Genomic DNA, 15550 nt, shown 5'->3' with positions numbered 1-15550 from the left:
ATTTCAAAGGGGGGGCTCAATCAATTAGAGCCTCCCCCATCTCAATCCATTAAAAACTAGGACCCATCTCAATTAAAAAAAAAATTGCTGTTTTAAGCTAAATGGGTCACACTGTCAATGCTTGTAACTTTAACATCATCAATAACTTAAGGATGCAGAGCTGAGGGCAAAAAGGGAAGTAAAAATCTTATGTCAGTTTAGTTACCAACTACCAAAATATTTTTTCTGTCAGGAAGATGAGTAGGATAACATCAGTTTATAAACAACATTTTGAGATAAATTAACTAAAAATGTAAGTGAACATTGTTTAGCAAGAGACATGCTGATGTGATTAGTTGATAAAAGATGTCTTAAGTTTCATAGCCTAGAAAGGATCTAAGTCCTTAAAAATAATCCCCAAGGGTACAATGGTTGAAAAGAATGTAATGATAATAAAGTCGAGCAGCGAGTACCAGTTTTGTGTGCTATTCCCTTAGAGAGGTATGCTTGATCTACAAAGAGGGGTCATTAAGCTAGTGCAGCCACTGAGCGCCTCACGCCCCCCGGGGAGCCAAGCAGGGTGTTTGTCTCCAGGGGCACTTACTGGGGCCCCACTGACCCTAACCTCACGCTCTGTTGTTCAGGCTCTGCCCTGCCCACCCAGGAGTCTAGAAATCATCCTCCAAACTGCATTGTGCAAGAAGACCTGGATCCTAGGAAGGGAGAAATGACATGCTAGACTTTTTGTCCCTTTCTTTTACAATATTGCTTCTGATTTATGTTTTGGCCTTTTGGTCAGGAGGCATATGGGGTCTTAGTTCCCTGACCAGGATGTCGAACCGGAGCCTCTGCATCACCAGGAAAGTTCTTCCCATTTCTTTCTAAGCAAGAAATGTGAAATGAAAAAAAAAAAAAGAATATATGTACATATATACATATGTATACATATGTATATGGAGAAGGAAATGGCAATCCACTCCAGTATTCTTGCCTAGAAAATCCCATGGATGGAGGAGCCTGGTAGGCTACAGTCCATGGGGTCACAAAGAGTCGGACACGACTGAGAGACTTCACTTTCACTATACATATGTAATTATATAAGTTTACCAAAAAAAATATTAATCAAAATATACAACAGAATGGTGATTTCTCACTTTATAAATAAAAGATGACTTGCAGATAAATTACAAACAGAAAGTTTATCAGTGCAGGGATGGGGGACTCATTACCTATTTTTAAATTGTTTTTGAGAGTAATTTTAGCAGTTTTGTTCAAATGATCCTTTTTTAAAGACTTATTTTTCTGAGTGGAACATATGTCACAAGAGAGGATAACAACAGCCCAATAAAAACATATCTGGTTATTAAAACAAGCTTGATAATCTTAAAAGAAAAATAAGAAGGGTTCTAAGTAGCCCATGTGCTTAGTGCTGGTGCGCAGATGTTTAAGAGCATGCTTCTTCGATTTTAATGCCACATTTCATACACACAAAGGGTAACCAATCCTGTCTAGGGGTTTAGCTTTGGCTTGCTAATATTCTCACTGAACAAATTTTCACTAACCTGCTGCATCATCTATTTTCTTTCTCCCTCCCTTCCTTTCTAACATAGGACTTCTGCTCTTCACTTTTTTAACCAATTCCCTTAGTTCTAAGAAATCAGTTTCACTCTTTACCATCACATGAATAGAAATGATAAAATCTCTTACTTTACATTTTATGACCTTCAGTATTTCTGCTTAGGAAGTGTTAGTCTCTCAGTCACGTCTGACTCTTGGCGACCCCGTGGACCGTGGTCTGCCAGGCTCCTCTGTCTGGACCGTGGTCTGCCAGGCTCCTCTGTCCACGGGATTCTCCAAGCAAGAAAACTGGAGTGAGTAGCTATTCCCTTCTCCAGGGGATCTTCCTGATCCAGGAATCGAACCTGGGTCTCAAGCATCGCAGGCAGATTCTTTACCATCTGAGCCACTAAGAAAGTTGAATTTCTGCTTTTGATACTCTCAGTCCTACATTTAGCATGGGTAGCTAAATAAATATCCCTCTCTCCAATCGAATGATTCTCACAATTGAGTAATTGATGGACCCTTTTAAAAAAGAAGCAAACAAAAGTCTTTGGAAACCATACTGTTGACCAAAATTAATTTATATATCATAAATTGATGTTTTCAATATAGATATGGTTCTGGCAAATGTGGGCAGTTTTTTTTTCTTTTTTAAATTTTTAAAAATTGAGATAGAAGTGACGTTATCACACTGTATTAGTTTTAAGTATACAATATAATGATTTGATATGTTTGAATATTGTATTAGTTAACATCCCTCTTTTAGTAACCTTCAAATATACAATACAGCATTGTTAACTATAGTCACTGTGCCGCACACTGTATCCCCAAGACTTATTTATCTTATAACTTAGTTTCTTTAATTATAGTTCCACTTATGTATAAATATTTTCATCTTCTCATAGATAAAATATAAAACAAATGTAAATTAGGTTTCTTTCATTTATCCATTCAATTTTCATTTCACTAGCAAATGAAGACTTGGAACTATTAAAACGACCAGTGTAAGTTATGTTTCCTCAGGACAGAATACACATATGAAGTCATATCAAAAGGAGTTTAAATTTCATCTGCTTGCATCCCTACTTGAATAAGACAGAAACTCTGGCCCCTGAAAACTTTTACCCATTCTGGGAGTCTTTAGAATATCTTTGTGCTGTGCTGTGCTAAGTCGCTTTAGTCGTGCCATCCCATGGACTGTAGCCTGTCAGGTCTCTCTGCCCATAGGATTCTCTAAGCAAGAATACTGGAGAAGGTTGCAATGCCCTTCTCCACGGGATCTTCCCAACTCAGGGACGGAGCCTTCATCTCTTATACCTCCTGCATGGGCAGGCAGATTCTTTACCACTAGCACCACCTGGGAAGCCCCTAATATCTTTATTATTTCCCAAATTGGCTTTCAGGCTCTGCTCTTTGGCCCCCTGGCTGATGGTGAGTCCTGTGCATTAGAACTGGGGCTAGTCTCCTGGCATTCTGAAGTCTGTGCGTGGGTCTTCAGATGTGATTCTGTGAGTTCCCACTGTGCTACGCTGCCAGATAAAATACAGGACGCCTAGTTAAATCTGAATTTCAGATAAGTGAAGAATGCAATATTTAGAACATACTTATACTAAAAACGTAAATTTTTGTTTATCCCAAATTCAAATTTAACTGGATGTTCTGTATTTTTATTTGCTAAATCTGGTAACCCTTCCAGGTGCTCAAGCTGCCTCCCTGCAGGCTCTCCTGAGCTGAAGTCACACGTGTACCATGTACAGGTGGAGAAAGACTCTCCCTATTCTTGTGGCCCCTTGTTTCCTAAGCCCCAAGCAATCTTGCTTGTGGCTCATGCATCTCAGGACTACTCAGAGAGGCAATTCTCAATGACTTTACCAGTAGCTATCTCTCTTTAAGGTTTAGGTACAGCCATAGAAGGCAATGGCACCCCACTCCAGCACTTTTGCCTGGAAAATCCCATGGACGGAGGAGCCTGGTAGGCTGCAGTCCATGGGGTCACTAGAGTCGGACATGACTGAGCGACTTCACTTTCACTTTTCACTTTCCACTTTCATGCATTGGAGATGGAAAAGGCAACCCACTCCAGTGTTCTTGCCTGGAGAATCCCAGGGATGGGGAGCCTTGCTGGGCTGCCATCTATGGGGTCGCACAGAGTCAGACATGACTGAAGCGACTTAGCAGCAGCAGCAGTATAGAAGGGGAAGGGGATGACAGCGGATGAGATGGTTGGATAACTCGATGGACATGAGTTTGAGCAAGATTCAATAGACAGGGCGGCCTGGCATGCTGTAGTCCATGGGGTCGTAAAGTGTCAGATATGAATGAGCAACTGAACTGAACTGATAGAAGGGGAGGCTGGCTGGGATGGGCCTTTTTTCCTGTTTCCTTGCAACTTCCCCACATACCAGCTGGCTCCACATAGGCAAATCAATGTATGTAGTGAAAGCTACCAGCCCTACATCAGGCACATACAGTTTAACAAAGTTAGAGTGTGATTAAGGAAATTGCCATCAAAGTACCTCTTAAAGTGTATAAAGTGGTTTCTACCTTTGGAGGCACTTTGGAGAAGTTCCATGGAAAAAGCAACTTTTAAGAGATGTGAATTTGACGGTGTGAAAGAAATTCCAAGCAAAAGGAACATTATGAATGAAGGTAAGAAAACAGGAAAATTCAGGGTGGGTTTGCTTTGGTTTGGTTGCTGCATAAGATGTACTGCAACCTGAAACTTCAAGTAAAGTTAGAGGCCTGGCTAAGCAAAGTTCTCAATGGCTACGGTCAGGAGTTTGCCATTTCTTCTCTAGGCAATGAGAAACTCTTGCAGGATTTGGTTAGAGGAAAATATATCAAGAGATGTATGACCCTATTACACAAGTTAGGTTCCAGGTGAGAGAAATCATGTGATAGAGATTAGATTATTACCTAGATAAAACAGGTACAAGGTAATGAAAACCCAAGGGAGAGACAGTGAGAAAGAAAAGGAAAATAAATTTGAAAAGGAGAACTTAGTCTTCAACCTTGCTAATCCATTATAATCAACAGAGGAGATTTAAAAAATTTCAGTGTCCATGTCACCTCTTTACTAAGAACCTCTGGAGATGAGATCCACACATCAATATTCTTAAAGCTCCCCTCATGATGCCTACATTCAGCCAAGACTGAACATCTCTTCTGCACGAGAGTTCTCATATTTCAGCAGGAATCAGAAGCACCTAGAGGGCTTGTGGGACCCAATCCTCAGCTTCAGCAGATCTGGTCCAAGAATGCACATTTCTAACAAGCTTTCAGGTGATCAGGATACTACTGATCTAAGGGCCATCTTGGCCTAGAATGAATCAGCTCCTACTGTTTATGTCTCTGCTGGGTGGGAGTCTAGGGAAGGGAAGAGTTAATCATAGTGACTGAGCCCGAGTAAACGACAGAATAGAGATGCCATTCAAGGAGTTATAGACGTGGAAGAGAACTGATGTTTGGCTTGAATGAGAATATTGAGAACACACCAGGAAAAAGATCGTTCCATGGGAATAATTATAACTATGGAAGTAGCAAGGGGAGTCAGCCAGTAAGAAGCAGAGAGATATCAGAGATGTAAGAGGAGAACCGAATGTTACAGAAACCCAGAGGGGATAAGGGGTCAAGGCTAGCTGTGCTGAAAGTGACAAGAATATACAACTTCTGAGATATTTCCAGACCCAGTGGACACTGAAACCAAGGTCTCACAGTTTCCTTATTTGTTCGTTACTGTCCTTAGCAAAGACATGTCACATTCAGAATGAAGGCAGCTCAAGTTCTTTGGAGCAAAAATCAGAGGAATCTATGCCTGTCATACTCTACTTACTAAGGAAATAGCAATGACTATAATAGGATAGAAACAACTTCAGTTTTGAGGACTGAAACAAAAAGATATTCATCTAATCAAGAGATCACTATAGAGAATGGACTGGTGCTCGTCAAGGGGGAGGGAAGTGGGAGAAGGTTGGAATGGGAGTTTGGGATTAGCACATGCAAAATGCTATATACAGAATGGATAAACAAGGTTCTATTGTATAGCATGGGAAACTATATTTAATATCCTGTGATAGAGCATAATGGAAAAAAATATGAAAGAGAATATATATATTATTACTGAGTCACTTTGCTGTACAGTAGTAAATAACACATTGCAATTCAGCTATACTTCAATAAAAGATAAATTTAAAAAAAGAGTTCACAAGAAAAATCAATTAACCAATTCTGAATAAGGGCAGAATATCAGTGCCTGAAGAGCTAAGCTGAGAGCGTTTGTTAAGAGTTTGCAAAGAATCAGGTACTGTTCTAAATGCTTTATACTCTTCCTGCTCAGTGTGGTTCAAGGACCAGAGGCCTCAGCTTGCTAGAAATGTAGAATTTCACTCCATCCCAGGAACAGAATCTGCATTTTTATCAAGATCTCCAGATGACAATCAGAATTTGAGAAGCCCTTCTTTAATTAGCCAACTGAATGATAAGAAGTCCGGGGTTATGATGATAGAACTGAGTTACAAAGAAGTTAAAACATCTGAACAAAGTCATAGAGCTAATGGGACAGAGTAAAGATGTAAACTGGACTATCAAGCTTCACAGATCTTGATCTAAACTGTGTGACACCAACTCTTAAGAAATTCTCAACACAGCCCTTAGCACCTTCACCATGACAGCGTTTTACTTCCACCCACAGTGGCTTTCATTCAATGTACTTAAGGTACTAGATGCTTCCACCATCTAACCTCGACATCAGCTCACAGTTCCTTGCTCAAGAAAGTTGAGCAAGAGCCCACGACTTGGTATCTTCCTTTCACTGTTGGTGTGTGTCCTTAGTCCTTGGTGACCCCATGGACTGTAGCCCGCCAAGCTCCTCTGTCCATGAAATTTTCCCTCTCACAGCACCAGGAAATTTTCCTCTGTGATAATCTGTAATGATACATTTATCTGATTTTTGTCTTTTGTATTAGACTCAAGCTCCTGGAGGGTCATGCATCACATTTCTTTTTGTTCTTTACTCAAGTCTCCAGCACCCAACACAGGGCGTGGCACAGAGCAGACACAATCTGTTACATTAGTTGAATGGCTTTATTTAAAATTTTTTTACTGAAGGATAACTGCTTTACAGAATTTTGGTGTTTTCTGTCAAACCGCAGTATGAATCAGCCATAGGTATACCTATAGTTGAATGGCTTTGAGTCTAAGGTGCACTTCACCTACTGTAGTATGATCCACAGTGACAATCAGAACTGAACATTCTCTTCCTTCACATAATCAAGAAACCTGGTGAGGTGAGAGAACAGACCTGAATGTTCAAAGGGCAGAGAGAACTTTGAGGCTGAGCGCTCAATGTCCAGGCAAGCCTCCATCTACCCTGAACACCTGGAACTGCTTTCAGACCCTCCTGAAGCTCTAAGAACCCTGTAAACAGGTTTCTGTTTTCCAGAAGCCGAGTCATCCTCTGCCTTTAGCCTTTGAGACAGCAGAGGGAAGTAAGCGTGGCCCAGATGAAGCCTCTTCTTGTAGAAGGGGAATTCTGAAGGGAAAACATTGGCTGTTCCAACGCAAAGCCTGTAACTAAACAGACTCATTCATTTTAAGTGCTGCTCATCAGGTACCTTTCAGAGGCCCTGAATTTCCCTGAATTACAGAGAATGAGCCTTGATTTCAATGAATGGCTCTGCCATAATAATCCTGTCTGAGAAAGGCATGGATTGCAAAGCCACTTCAAAAATCTACTCCACTCTAATTTTGTGTTTCATTTTCCCCAAATACCCTTGTGCCTATGTATAGTTCCTATACCTTGTGTTCCCATATAATATTAACATGATTAGGCTAACGAGGGCTTAATGCTGCTACTGTTGTAAACTAATCGCAAAGAGGCTTGAGAAAATCGCTGCTGATTTTTTTTCTTAAAGACACGGTTAGATTTGATTTTGACGTTTTTGGAAAATATTGACCGACAGTAATAGGCTTTAAGCTCAACCAGGTGACGGGCCCAACCACAGAGGATAAGGGTGAGCCTTTCTGTGTGGAATAGCTGCTTGATAATTCTCTAGGCATTTCTCTAATGTCTCTATCACATGTCAAAATGAGATGGTGCAGGCTTAATTACTCAATTTTCTTAGGGTGTTTTTGGTTTAAGCCAACACACGTGACTTCAAACTCAAGCTGTGAATAGGGAACACTAATGTCAACCCTGCATCTGAGACTTGAGTTTCCCAAACTCTCAGGGGCCTATGAATCACTTGGGGAGCTGGTTAAAACACAGGTTCTGGTCAGTAGGTCTGTGGTAAGACCTGGGATATTTCTATTCCCAGTGAGTTCTCCCAGGGATGCTGATACCACTGGTCCATACACAACACTTTGAGGAAAAGGTTTTAGAAACAAAAAGAAATTAATTCTGTAGCTTACAAAGCAGCTTGGCACTCTTTTAAATCAAAAGCATTGCCGTAATGTTTCTGGGTGCCAGGGCTGTGATAGCTGTCTCCCTGTCCCCCAGCAGCCTAGCAGAAACAATCTAGAGATAGGAATCGCTGCCACGACCTCTCCGTGTGGAAGGGGCTTGACCTGTCTGTTGAACTAAGTTAGGGAAGAAACAGGCCTGCTGTTTAATCTAGAGCTGTGTCATGAAAATCCAGAATCTTGGAATTTCCAAATTTCTCCTTTAAAAATGCTGATATTGAGCATGTGAAGAAATGTCTGGATGTATCTGGAATAGGTATGCACATCTGCTGACCGATCAACTCTAAACTGAGATAAAACCAATGTGTTCCAATCATGTCCAATAGACATTTCTCTAGGCAAGAATACTGGAGTGGGTAGCCATTCCCTTCACCAGGGGATCTTCCCAACTCAGGGATAGAACCCCAGTCTCCTGCATTGCAGGTGGACACTTTACCATCTGAGCCACCAGGGAAGCCCTATCATGCTGTGAGGGCTAATGGGTTAAAATGAAAATATTCTCCTAACACAATATATTTTGAAAAGCACAACACCATAGCTTGTTTCAGTTATAATAGCATTAAAGTAGAAAAGATTCAGGACAAAGCTATTAAATTTAAGTATTGCTTAAAGCAATACTTAAGAGCAGTGAGAGCAAAGGAATGTTTGTTTTTTCTTTATTTAGGGGGCAGACAGGCCTCTAGGCCCTCCTACACTTCGTTCTTGCTCCGTGTGTCCACCCCAAGCCCTTGGTGGTTCTGAACCACTGGATCAGCTCAGCTGAGGGTAAGAAAATTAGAAGGGAGAAAGTCATTTCTCTGCTTTCTAAAAAATTCTACCTTAATCCTTGAATTCCAAAACTATGGAAAGAAGCATGAATAAGTACTTATGAAATTTACCTAATGTAGTTTAAAGTAGGTCTTTGTTGAAGCCAAAGAGCAGAATCTGTGTCCCAATACCAGGCAAGATTTTTGCCCACCTGGTTTCTCAGAAAAGTTTAATGCCTGAACTGATCCTGATACAGTGGCTTGGAAATATATGTACAACTATTTAGTTAGGAAACTATGATTATTGCTTAACAGCATAGTTCAAATCTAACTAATCAAGACATCTACTTCACTCCAGAGAAGAAATATTCTAGAATATATCCCCAGATCCACTGCGATGATATTTATCTATGGCATGGTGGAATGTCACAGAGAAATCCCAGAGCTTGAAGCACAGATTGGTGACAAGACTTGTCCAATGTCACATAACTGGTCTTTACAGAACTGGGGTCAGAACTCAGGTCTCCTGAATATTTCTCAATTTAGTCCGCATTGTATTATCCCATCATATCTCATCAATTCTTTTTCCTGATGCCAATTTTAAACAGAAGGACTCAAGCCTGTCTGGCACATAAGACCCTGGCTTGGAACTCGGTCACCTAACAGGCTTCCCCACTCTCAGTGGATCATTAGTTTGTTCTGAGTTGATGTGAAATAATATGAAAGGTGAAATCACATGTTGCTAAGGAATCTGTTAAATTGTTTGTGGCAAATCCATGTACCATATGGATGGTATACAGATACTACCTGCTCAGTCGTGTCCGACTATTTGCAATCCCATGGACTGTAGCCCGCCAGGCTCCTCTGTCTATGGACTTGTCCAGGTAAGAATCCTGAGTGTGTTGCCATTTCCTCCTTCAGGGGATCTTCTAGACCTGGGGATCAAACTCTGCGTCTTTTGCATTGGCAGGCAGATTCTTTACCACTGCAGCACCTGGGTCAACATCAGAGTTTACCCAGACTGGAAGTATTACTCCTTTGTGGGTTAGTAAGGGAAGAGAAGCTTCACTGCACCTTCATCTGGGCTGGTCTCTCCAGTAAGCAAGGGGACTGGTATGAGAGAACAGCGGTCAAAGTGTGGATGTGAGATGGCTTGGGAGTTACAACCTAGTTCTTCCTTAGTACAAGGGGTTGCTGTCACAGAGAAAGATGCAGGATATGCAAGGACCCAATACAGTATTCATGGTTAAAAATATCAACTTCAGTGTCAGACAGACCTGGATTTAAAGCCCAGCTCCAACATGCACTAACATGGGGTCCTCTTAAAATTTACTTAATCTCCTGGTCTTTAGGTTTAGGTTCCCAACTCATAAAATGGGAATAAAAATATTCTTCCTGATTCATAAGCTTGCAAAAATGACATGCTGTGTATGAAACACCATGTCAGTTAAGACACAAACTATGTATTCAATAAGGTAGTGATTTTTTTTCCATTAAGAGAGAGAATTAGGAATGCAAACTTAAATCTAACAGAAGATCCTGACATAGCTAGTTTTTAAGGTTTTAGAATGAATTAGGGAAAGGAGTCTATGGAATAACTTTTCTTGGAAATCTTTAAAAGTAATGCTTGTTTTTTACTTTTCATGTGGGCTTTAACTGCCCTTCCACTGAGATTGGAACTAAATAATTAATGGCAACAGCTTCCAAATTAGGAAGGTGTACTCAAAATGTGCCCAGAGAAACACTCTTTTAAGAAGCAGGAAAATCTATCTTTGTTCCTCTTCTTAAATGTGGTACCTTGGAAAATATATACTTCACTTAAACATCTGTTCAGAGGTATGTATTAATGGAATTTAATGGGAAGGACAGGCTGCAGGGGATTGTTTCACTTCTTTCTTACCATTTGTCATGGACCACATTTCTCTGCTTCTTCATTACTTGGCCTTTTTCAGTGGCAAAATTAAAGAAACAGGGACATATGGAAGTTGGTACTTTCTTAGAACTAGCCAGATGGAAAAGTGAGGTCATCATGGCCTACCTAAGAAGTAAGGAAATATTACCTGTAACCACCTGAGCCCCTGGAATTATAATGACACTATGTTTTGGAGTCCAGAGCAGTCCTTGCTTAAGGATTTTGAGTGCCTGTCTCATTTTAATCAGGAGACTGGTTCCAACACTATGTGTTTAATTTCAAAATTCAGCCTGGCTACACTATAGCAATTTATACAATATGTATGCTTAAATAAGTGGGAAAAAATGGTCCCTGAATTAGTAGGGTCAAAAAATTTATAGAAATCTGGAGAGGGTAGAGAATATCTTTAAAGTAAAAGCACATCATAGAGGTTTGAAGGTTGATAATAGCTTTGTGATGTTACAGTATAAATGAACACATTAGTCAATAGACTAATCAATGATGGAAATATTGCCTGCATAGAACTGTACAGGTTGGGTTTGGGGGATGTGAATAGTACAGAAGGAATGTAAGACTTGAGCTTTGTGCCTGCTCAGGGATATAATAACATAAAGAATATAATGACAGGCACAACAGTAGAGTTTGTATTATATAGGTGTAGGGATTTCCGATCATGGCTCCTTTCCTACACAGCATTTGAAAGTGCATATGTTTCTTCTGTAGTATTCTAAGCTGACTGCTCCTTTTTTCATATCATCTTTATCTGAGCCTCTCTTTAGAATTCCATAGCAGCAACTTTCTGTGTTCCTGCCTGTCTGGATCACCTTGTCAAGATAATCATGTTTATCAGAAGTTCTAAACCTTTTTGTGCTCAGAACTACTTGGGTGTCTTAATAATATTTGGAAGATGTCCTTCCAATTGTCATAACCTAAGCTTTCTGACCTCTGCCAAAAAGCTTTCTGTCCTAAGCTTTCTGTCAATCAGTGTTTATACATCTTCAGACTATCTCCAGGCTCTGACCTACTGCTCCTTCTATGTCAGGAGATTGCCAGTTCCTATCCACACCATCCTGCCCCTGTTATTTATTTTGCATTTTCCCTCAACTATTGATTCTCTGTCCACCAATGGCATTATCCAGCACTGAAATTTTTCATACTGGCCAGAGTTGGGACGATTGGCGACCCAAGTGTAGCAGATGAAAGCAACATTAATTAAACGGCCAAAAACTGTGAATATAAAATTTCTCTCAAATATCATACAACAGAAGTTTTCAAAGTTTACTATGGGTCAGCATCCTAGGGACATTCTTTGAGCATCACTGTCATGTATGAATTAAAGTAATTTCCATATCACATATAAACAAAACAAAGGGCCATCTCACTTCGCTCTGTGTGAGGGAGTTCTTCACCTGAAAGTCCCTGGAGACTCATAGGATTCTAGGTATCCCTGGAATTCCACCAGTTGTACTTTATATTACATTAGCATGTGTGATATTCCATCTGGATGCTTCAGAGAACCCACTGCTCTCAGAAAGTGAAAGTGTTAGTTGCTCAGTCATGTCCAACTCTTTGGGACCCCATGGTATGTCCAAGGAATTCTCTAGGCAATACTACTGGAATTAGTTGTCATTCTCTTTTCCAGGGGATCTTCCCAGCTTGGGGATTGAACCTGGCTCTCCTGCATTGCAGGCAGATTCTTTACTATCTTAGCTACCAGGGAAGTCCACTCCTCTCAGAAGACATTTACCCCAAAATACCTTAAGGACCCCACTGACTGCATGCAGAAAGAGTCATGCCAATGCACTGGAGGACACATTGATATTATTGATAGAATGTAGCAGAAAAAGGGCTTTATAAATCAGATAGCCAGTGTATAATTCTCCTGTTCTTATTATGGTTAGCAGAATAATTCCACTAATACTACATGGCCCTTTGTAATCAATTACTCCATTCTTTTATGCTTATCCACTGATTCCTATCAAGATGTAGATGAACCAACCAATCAGCCAGAAAGTTTAGATGGAGAACCTCTGGACCCAAGGATTAGAGTCCCTGCTTACAGATAATCAAGGGAAGGACCTTGACATCGACGATTAAGATCCCTGAAGGTAAGAACTTTGCTTTTCTTGCTGCAGACTTGTCCCATGTGCCTAGAAGAGCATCCAGTAAATCATAGGAGTACAGTCAGTCATTATTAAAGAGGTGAATTAGAGGCCTTAGGAGTTTGTATCCCACATATCATAATGATATTGCTGGATAAATAAAATGCCCATGGTGGCTGATTGGACAGAGCCCTTACACCTGGAGAGTACTGCTGACTAAACTAAATAAGGGGCTCAATTAAGCCTGCATATTAATAAACTGCAAACTTGCTTCAATAGGGAAAACAAATTGAAATTTAAATACGTCACAATTTCAAATCTTTCTTTACACCCGATGTTTGACATAGGAAAGAACTCAGATAAAGACTGTAGGTGAAGAAGATCACCTCTTCACCGCGTCCTTCTCTCGAACGAGCAATAATGTTGATGGCAAAGGGTCTGGGAAATGAAAAGCGTGCAACCCGACCACATCTATTCATCACGCTCCCTTCAATAAGTGTGAGGCAGGCAAGCCCTTACCTAGACTTCAAGCTAATGAATCATCTGTCTAGTCTCACTAAACTCCAAGGGACTGCTCCTGCGAACAGGGGGCTGAAACCTTGTCAGCCTCTGGATCCATAAACAAGGGCAATATGTTAAAAGGAGGCAGGTTATGGGATTTTCTGAGGAATCCCTAGTTTCCAAGTGCAATAACTTCTCCTTCAATTCAGGAAAAAGAGCCCTTTACCTCAAAAATCCTGAGAAATTAATTTTTCTAAATTGTGTACAGATGCTGATTGTATCAAATAAATTAATAGAAATATTAGCAATTTCCTATATCTGGCCACCCATTCATCGAAACTGGGATGTTCTATTCCATGATTTCCCTAGAAGCACACACACAACCTCATACACATTAGAAGAAAGAAAATTCCTTCTTCTTGGGAAACACCTGCCTTAGGAATTCTTGACTGTGCAGCCTCTGAGCTGCTCAGGGCTGAGCATACAAATGGTGCAGTGACTCTTTTGGAAGTCACATTTGTCCCTGAAACTTCAGTCACCTGGAGACTGCATGCCTCATTGCCTGCAGCAGCTCTATCCTGACAGTGTGGAATGAGTTTAGAAATCTCATTTGAGCAACAAAATCCGAATTGAGAGTTTAAACAGTACTGTCTATTTAATGCCAGAATTATCATTCATGGCAACTTTTGCTGACTGTGGAATTTTTTCTTTTGCTATTGGGCTATTATAATAATCTTGCTTTGGTTTGGATTTAGTGTCTGTGTGTGTGGTGGGGAGGAAATAACAGGACTCAGTTAACTACTACATCAGTAAGCTGCACATCTCCATTTTCACACAGAGAAAATTCCTGCTTCTTTCCCTGTGCAAACACGCACACACACATAATTCCTGGAATCCTTAGCCATTCATACCCACTGCTTCCAGACACACACTCGCAGGGCAGCCAAGCACAAACTCCCTACATGTCAAAATCAAGCAAGGCTGAAGATGTAAAGGGGTGGATATGGCACCAGGTGGGATGTGTAATCAGTAATAAGAAATACATTGAGCCCCAGAATGAAAAGAAATCCCCCAAATTGTTCAGGATTCCCCCTCCCCCTTCCATTCACTGATTTATTAACCCTGAACAAAGATGTAATTGCAGGGTCTCAGAAACAACTTTTTTTTTCCATCCATTTTTTTTTTCTCATTTTTGGCATTTGTTTGGCTTTGAATTGCTTAATATCTAGTCATGCCATTTATTGCCTGTTTTCTTCACTCGGTTGCCCATCGTTCCCCACCACCCCGCCAAAATGAAAGAAGCATCAGCTTCTGAGTCTTAAGGATGAGACCTCTGCATTTTCTTTGCTTGTTTAGGGCAAGAAATGAAGTGCTGCCTCTTTAATTGGCAGAAGCATGCAGGAGGAGCATACCTTTAATTTAGTGTTGGGATACCTCACTTGCACCCTGGCTGTTGTCTTATTGGAGACGGCAGCCTGCCTGAGATCCTCTAGCACTGAAATAATATCATCCAGCACGCATTTCTTATCCTGATTTCTCAACACACACAGATGGGAAAAAGTATAATTATAGCCCTTGTAGTTCACCTTCATTTCCAGCACGGCTCGATGGGTCTGCAGGATCCCCTCAGCCTGGAGCAAAATATTGTCCCCGGGTGGGGAGAGGAGGATCACCCTGCCATACCTCCCGGGGGTGTGTAAGTCCGAATAGAGCTGGCTTTTGGACTGGTCCAGGGGGAAAAGGCTGCTGGCCAGGCTGCGCTCGATCTTGGCCAGGCTGTGGCTGGGAGCGACCAGGCGCTCCAGGTCGCCCTCGGGCTGGAAGCGGTTGAGCGCGCTGAGGCCGAAGGTGATGGTCAGGACTGCGGGCACGGTGAGGAAAAAGACCGGGTGCCGGCTCACGCACAAGCCCAGCCTGTGGCAGAACGACTGGAGCCCTCTGCGAAGCACCTGCCGCAGCATCCTCCACCAAATCCAGCTCGCAGGCGCTCCCGGCCGTCTTAAAAAGCACATGTGACATGTGTAAGCGCCGGGCTACCCCGCTTCTCTCCACGCCCCCCCCGCCCCGTCTTACCCGCTCCGGGTCGGCCCCCCGCCCCACAGCCTCCGCCGCCTCCCAGCCCCCTCCGCGCTCCCCGTGCCCCCCCTCTCCTCCGCCCGGTCTTTCCCCGGCCCCACCTCCATGCGCTCCTACTACTCTTTCAAACACTGCAGCAAGTTGCAGCAAGGCGGGCAGATAGAGACCGCGCGCGCGGGGGTGGCCGGCGGGCGCTGCGAGGGCCCCCGGGCCCA

At 41.8% G+C, this 15550-nt stretch overlaps 1 protein-coding gene across 2 annotated transcripts in view; it reads right to left on the bottom strand.

Annotated features, from left to right (window-relative positions):
* Nucleotides 1–15550, bottom strand: part of PTCHD4 (patched domain containing 4) — a 204451-nt gene that overhangs the window by 188713 nt on the left and 188 nt on the right. The window contains exon 2 of one of the 2 annotated variants that reach the window (XM_025268751.3): nucleotides 14846–15257. In XM_025268751.3, the coding sequence (XP_025124536.1) occupies nucleotides 14846–15257 (412 nt within the window). Of the gene's footprint in view, nucleotides 1–14845; nucleotides 15272–15550 lie in introns of those variants that run through there. The other variant, XM_006076113.4, reaches the window with a different exon arrangement.

Source organism: Bubalus bubalis, chromosome 2 (genome assembly GCF_019923935.1).
Source record: "Bubalus bubalis isolate 160015118507 breed Murrah chromosome 2, NDDB_SH_1, whole genome shotgun sequence".
Lineage (NCBI taxonomy): Eukaryota > Metazoa > Chordata > Mammalia > Artiodactyla > Bovidae > Bubalus > Bubalus bubalis.
This window is presented reverse-complemented; position numbering and strand designations above follow the sequence as displayed.